Source organism: Cavia porcellus, unplaced genomic scaffold (genome assembly GCF_034190915.1).
Source record: "Cavia porcellus strain 051 isolate PalLab524CR breed Dunkin Hartley unplaced genomic scaffold, mCavPor4.1 scaffold_24, whole genome shotgun sequence".
NCBI classification, from domain to species: domain Eukaryota; kingdom Metazoa; phylum Chordata; class Mammalia; order Rodentia; family Caviidae; genus Cavia; species Cavia porcellus.
Window position 1 is genome coordinate 20792501 of NW_026947507.1, and position 7272 is coordinate 20799772.

The following is a 7272-nucleotide window of genomic DNA, read 5'->3' on the forward strand; positions in this document are numbered from 1 at the left end:
AAGACCGGCCTGAAATGCATAATGAAATCCTGTCTCAGAAAGACAAGTAAATAACACAGCTATTTGCTTATAGAGAAGATCATGTATTTCTCATGCCTTAAATCCAGAAGAAAAACATTGATTTCTTTTTCAGTAAGAATTGGGGAATGGAAAAATGCATATATGAAAACACAAGGCTCAATTTAAATAGGCCTTATCATTACAAATAGAAATAATATTTGATGAAAATTTCAAGGATGAAAACACTCAATATTGATAATGTTAATAAAAATAGGTAATTCATTAGAATTTTGAATTTTATATTACTATCAACAAAATTATTTCTGTAATTATGTATCATTATAGTTTGTATAATCAGTTCTTCAATCTATATCTTCTTCCTCTTTAAGAACATAAAATAAATATTATATTGAATCACATACAAAAAATGATCATTCTTTAAGGTGAACTCATATTTTTAATTCATGTCTTTTATATCTAATTTTCACCAAAAATGTTAGCAATAAGTCCTTAATATCCTCTTTTACCCTATAAGGCCCTTACTGAGTTTGGAGGACCTTGTATGTGCCAGATTCTATCTCCTCCTTTATAATTAACCATGAATTCCAGTTGCTCATTGAAATGACAAATGTGACCAAGCACTCTGGCATCAGCAATAGCTTCTGCAGCCAAAATCTTAAGTTTCATCTCCTACATTCTGTAAAATAAGTGTAGTATAGGATTCTTGAAGGTTAGATTGTACAGGGCTGCTCTCAATCTCTCAGTCTTTACGGTCAGTACAGTACTGTCAGTGGTGAGAATGCATTGTCTCATGTGCTAGGAAAAATGCTTTTATTAGAAATAAAAGCAAGAAGACAGTGCTACTGTGCTATACAGCGAAATCAGAGCAGTTACTGTTAGTAATGGCATATACACTTTGGATTAAAATTAGACTCCATTTCATTAAAAATCAATTTTAAATAAGTAACCAAACTATGAGAGTGGAAAGGTTGGGTTTACCACTTTAGAAAACGCTAGCTTCTGAACTAGAATGATCCTGACTTTGTCTTCAGTATTTAATTCACATGTTTAATAGTAAGTTAAGAACCATATTTTATCAGTTATTGAAAGGAAAGGCTTGGGCATATGAAAACACATTCAATTATGTGGCAAACATTTTGACTACCTGCTACTTAATAAGTACTTTCCACTGTACTTGATATTTAGCAAGATAATATCACATAATTTAGAGTACATGGTAAGCCTTATTTTATTCATATTTATGTGCAGTGATTAAACTTGCACTCTGTAAATGCTATTTTGTCTAATCTTTCTATCTGTTGACTATTTGAATCTACTACAATACTCACTACTTAGATTTTATTTCATGCTTGTTATATACATCTGTATTTTTCTATAACTAGTCTGCCTCTTGCCTTTTAATGTACTCTTGTCCTATTATCAAATATTTATTATTGTTTCTAAGAGTCAAATAAAATATTGCTACCAATGAAAACCAGAGAAAACAGATAACTGACAACTTAGTTCTTCTTCCCTATTCACCCATCAAACCCGTCCTGGAGAAAATTGTGGTCTTCTGAGGACTGAGAGGGAAAAATAGGAAAATAAACAAAAGCATGTCTCACTGCTGAATTAATTCAGGTCAAAACAAGAATTTCATTACTTGAGTAACTTTCCTATTCCAGACACACAGGAGCTTTATTTTTGAACATGGCACATTTCTGATTATTTTGAATGTACATAAACAGAAAAAATCCACATGCATAATATTTTTTTCTTGTAGTTTGAAATGTCAGGTAGGTGAATAGAAAAATTCACTGCATGGAAAACTATCTTGATAAAAATTTATAGAAATATAATAGGACTTCTGTGATCCTAGTTTATGTTGCATAGTAAACCAGCCTATCTCATATTAATTCACATTTATTATGTGAAAATTTTATGTGACAATATTTCTGATTTTGAGCTATTAAACAAATATATAAGCATGAAATATATGATTAAATGCAGGCAAAATACAGTGGAAACATAACTTAAAGATTAAAGATATTCTTGGATTACTTTAGTGTCAAAAAGAAGATAAGCTAGAGACACTAATAATTGATTGGCTGAGCAATATATTTTATGTTATTGTTCCAATTACCACACAAATATTGATTTCTTTTTACATGGGTCCATTTTTTTTGTAGTACATAATTTGAATAATTCTCTCCTGACAGTAAGGTAAATGAAGAAAGTAAATAGACTTTCAGAGTAAATTAGTTTTTTTGTTGTTACTTAGGTTCACTACCTTATGGTTCTCTCTGCCAACTGGGCTTATGTAAAAGATGCCTGCCGGATGCAGAAATATGAAGACATCAAGTCCAAGGAGGAGCAAGAGCTTCATGACATCCATTCTACTCGCTCCAAAGAGCGGCTCAATGCATACACATAAATAAAATGTTCCGTTCTTCCTGCCATCTGAATGCATTGGTGTTTAACTAAGGTCCATCCAACCATCCAATCTTTGAAAAAAATTGAAAGTGCTTCTCATTAATGATACTTAGGGTAACATGACTCACCTGAGTACAATTATTTGTTGTTTAGCACTTAATTTCCTAATTCGTTAAATTGGTATCAGATCTATTCTACAAGCTCCTGTTCACCCCTTTTTTTAAAAAAATTTTTTTCTCAAACTCATTTAATAGTTCTGTAAGATCAAAGATACTAACATTATCAAGTGCAACGATTTGTTTGATTTTTAACCACTTCTCATGTGTTACACATAATACTTTTTGCATTGTTTCTTATGTTTTGAAAAGAAAACAGCTTTTTATACTTTTTGGTTTTGATTTTGGTAACTAGTTTAACTACAGGTAACCTTTAAAGGGACCACTGTACATTATGAACAGCAGACAGAGTTGAAATCATGATGACTCCTCTTGAAATGTGGAAATCTTGTCTGGAGATCCACGGCCACATTCTGTAGGCCTTGGTTAATGTTTTCATCAACCTAAGGTGCAATTTCTAAATTTATAAGAGTAGGTTTTAAAAAGTGCTTCTTATCTTTGTTAACATTGTATTTTTTTCTTGATGTACTTAAAAACAGTTTTTCTCTGATCACTCATATTTCTGTTGTGAGCATGTAGAAACAATGATGCTAATGCATGGCTAGTTGCCTTTTTAAGACTGTGACACCGGGCTTACCTTTTAAAGTGTAGCGTAGAGAACATTTTAATGGAAATAATTACTGTGGATTATTGGAGAATGACTTCTGTGATTTATGAAGTGGCTGGATCGGAACTTTTAATATGCTAATGTGGAAAATTAATTACCTTTATGAAGGTGGTATATTAAAAATAAGCACACTAACCCCTTGGAAACTTGTTTTACCTACTTTAAAAGTCTGAATGGATTGCACCTCTGTAAACTATTCCTAAATTGTGTATGATATATTTGAAAGGTTTCCATTAATATGATAGCTTTGCTTGCAGCCTTCCAATCTATGTTGGTTTACCTGTAGTGTTTTCTAAAGTGTGGTCACAGGCCACTATAGAATGTATTGTTTGAAAGTGTAGTGATATATTTGTGTTTATATTTCAAGTAAGTCATTTTAACTGAATGTTCATTCATATTCATTTATAAGAAGTACCTATATCAAAGGAATTTTAAAGAAAAAGCAATCAGTATTATCGGACCAAATTTGGTGTTGTTTTAACCTTGACTCTCTTCTTTTGATTATTTCTAATGCTACAAGAATGCTGTAAAGTGTCTTTTAAAATGATGTAGCCTGACAAGACATTTTTGTCAGTGTATAAAACTAGGTAGTGTCGTGCACTGATTTGACCATTGTGAAATCCTTTCTCAGTGTAAGTGCATTTCTAATAAAATATATTGAGTGAACCAATCTTTGTACAACTACTGGTCATGCATCATCAGTAATTTTACAAGTTCTTGTAGTAGTTGGGGGGGTACTATTAGGCTTTATATGTGGCATGATTATGCATTCTGTAGAATTAATTGATTTGGAGTTTGGCTTTTTTTACACTTAGATTATCTTACTTGTTCAACATTTTTCTGATAAATGCAGTATTAAAGATATTCAGCAAAAGTATTAACGGGCTTCTTTAAATTCTATACTATAGTGTTTCAGTTCTGTGTCTTTACAGTTTGTGATGATTTTTAAAACTGTCCTTCAAACTTATGTAACGATGTTGACACTTTTGGATTTTATTTCTGGTATTAGAGTTTGTATTTTCACAGAGTGCTTTGTAGCAGGCATTACAATTAATCTGTTTTGTACATAAATGTGCCAACAGCTTGATGGTGGCGTTTTTGAAATGTAGAACAAAGTGCTTGCAAAATGTAATAAAAATTCTTGTGTACTTTGTGTACTTATTATTAGTTTCTGCAATCATTTTGCATTTTGTTTGTTTATTTCTGTTTATTATTTGTTTACATTATTTTCAGATTCAATAAATACCTTCTCCTTAAGATTCTGATTTCAATTCAGGGGATCTAACCCTTTAAAATTTAAAGAAAATTTTGTGTGATAATGTGAGAAAGTCAGGCAGAAAGGAAAGGAGGAAAGATTTTGGTTGTCATTTTACTTAGAAAATAACTTTTCCCATCTTTTGCTATTTTGTTGCTTGATTCCTGTTTTTGTTTGTTTCTTTTAGTGCTTCATAAACTCATTGAAAAACAAAACAACTAATGCAATTCAGAAAGAAAGTGGTTTGTTGATTCACTTGAAAATACCCAGGTGAGAGTAATAACATGGAAATATGTTTTTCAAGTGTTTTGGATTTGGATCTAATTTCCAATGTTCAAATTAGAAATGATGGCAATTTAAAAATCAAGTGTTAAGGAACTATGTTACTCTGTACTTTTGAATGGCAGCACAAAATTTTCTAACACTTTTAATAGCAGTAAAAATTGTTATCACTAATTTAAAGTATTTGGGGACCAAATATATTCATTGTTCTCAAAGTCATTTCTAACCAATGTGAAATTTTTTCCCTATATAAATACTACTGAATGATACTTGTGATTCTCAGCACTTGTTAATTTTTTAGCATAACAACATGCTGGTAAAAAATTAAATGCTACATCAACATGAACAACATTCCATACTATATAGTTTCCCGTCATGCATGAGGATGTGTTCCAAGGCTCCACTGTACGCCTGAAATGGCCAATAGTACTCAGTTCTACACAAACTGTGTTTCTTCCATACATGGATGCCTATGACATTCAATATATAACAAAATATTAGAAACATCTAATAATATAGAATTGTAACAATATACTACATAAGTTACATGAATGTGAGAGCTTCCTCTCTCTCTCTCTCTCTCTCTCTCTCTCTCTCTCTCTCTTGCTCTCGCCAAGTGGTGGGTAGTATGTACAGTGTGGGAAAAGAGATAATTCACATTTTTGGATGGATAGAACACACAGTAGTACAAGAGCATTGTACTATTTAATTTAAAACTTATGAATTGTTTACTTCTGAATTCTCTGTTAATATTTATGTAACATGATTGATGATAATTGTGATGATGGACATAAAACCACAAAAAGAGGCAATTGCTGTGCGTGCTTTTCAAAAATTTGATCCTTATGACATAATTATAAATTTTAAAAATTGGAAGGTCCATTTCTTTTTGAAAACAAATGTGTTTTATCTTTAAAGCAAAAATTTACAATGGGAATTACAAAATTAATATAAAGACTAAGAGATTATTGACTTTGAGGATAAAATGTATAGGCAAGTTTTAACTTGAATTGTAATTAGTTCAATTCTTCATGTTAAAATTTAGGAATGTCAGTTTTGCTTAAAGATAGTAAATCTGATTTTTGTTTTAATTGTTACTTTATTTTTGCCTTAGACAAAATTAATCTAGTACCTGAAATGTGCCGATCTTCATGATATTCCAATTAAACTGTAATGCCTCAAAAATGTAGTTTTAAAAATTTTCTTTGATGTGTTCCGATAACATCATTTTTAGACAGTGTAAGCAAGTAGGACAATACCAGCTCAAATGTTAATATCTCTACTTTGATTTCTTACAAAAATAACTTACTTTTTGATCATTTAAAATACTTTCTATTATTATATCCAAATTTAAATACATTTCACATTATTCAATGAATCAATAAGCACAAAATATTAAACAAAATAATATCTTGATCAATATATTTCTAACCTATGCTGTTTTTGATAGAAGGTTTTTGGAAATTTTGAACAAAATAAAAACAATTGTAAGCATAAAACAAAGGAAAGTGATGAGTACCTATTAAATAAAAATCCTATTATTCTTTGAATGAGAAGGAAAAAATAGCACAGTTATATGATACACATTTAAAAAGTGAAAAATAAAAATTAGACCAAAAATAACAATATATTAAATAATAGTCAAAACAACTCAGACCACAAGTAATACTTTGTTAAGGGATTTTTGCCCTGTACTCAAGATATGTGAGCAATAGCCAATTCTTAGAATATTACAAATATCAACCTTTATTCTGTTAGGATTTGAGGACACCAAGAAGGGGTCAATTCCATTTTAAATGCCCAGCACTGATTCTCTAATTAGAAACAAGTCTATATTAACCTTTACAGAATTATTTAGTATTTTTTTAAATTGTATTTGAATCAACAATTATTTAGGTCCCAGAGACCATTTCTGAATCATTATTCAAATGAACAGTAGTACATCAAATAGGAACACCCCAAGATGGACAGATACCACTTATGTGTTAGTGAGCACTGGATTTATTTTTTCCTTTCCTTTCCTTTTTCTTTGTTCTTCTTTTTTTTAATTTGATTTTGTTTTTTTGAATTTTTGTGATTTTGATTTGATTTTTTAGTATGATTTTGTTTTTAATGTGTCTTGAATGTGCTTGTATTTCTTTCTTGGAGATTATGACAAGTTGTCATTATTTTGAATTATTTGACTTCCTAGTTAAGGCTCACCCATATGATCCACTGCAAACACATGTTACATATTTTGTGTTTTCCACTAAATGAGCATTAAAAATTAGCTTCTTTTTTGATTTCATATTATTCTTTATACAAATTCCTATGTCTGTGCATATATGTGTGATAAAGATAATATCTACGAGGATTTTCAATACATACAGGGTGAAGATTCTCCAAAACAACAAATGAATGTTGTTATATGAACATCACTCAAAAGAAAACTTGAACAGTCCAGCAGATTATTTTAACATAAGCTAGAAACTTTTGCTTTATCTTCCTGCTCAGATCCACTCTGAATGACCCAGAAAATA

General features: G+C 30.4%; 1 protein-coding gene across 4 annotated transcripts in view; it reads left to right on the plus strand.

Annotated features, from left to right (window-relative positions):
- Nucleotides 1–4364, plus strand: part of Gpm6a (glycoprotein M6A) — a 293169-nt gene extending 288805 nt beyond the window's left edge. For all 4 annotated transcript variants that reach the window (XM_013151670.3, XM_063234736.1, XM_063234737.1 and 1 more), the window contains exon 7: nucleotides 2282–4364. In XM_013151670.3, the coding sequence (XP_013007124.1) occupies nucleotides 2282–2434 (153 nt within the window). In that variant the 3' untranslated portion in view covers nucleotides 2435–4364. The remainder of the gene's footprint in view (nucleotides 1–2281) is intronic.
- The last annotated feature ends 2908 nt before the right edge of the window (nucleotides 4365–7272 follow it).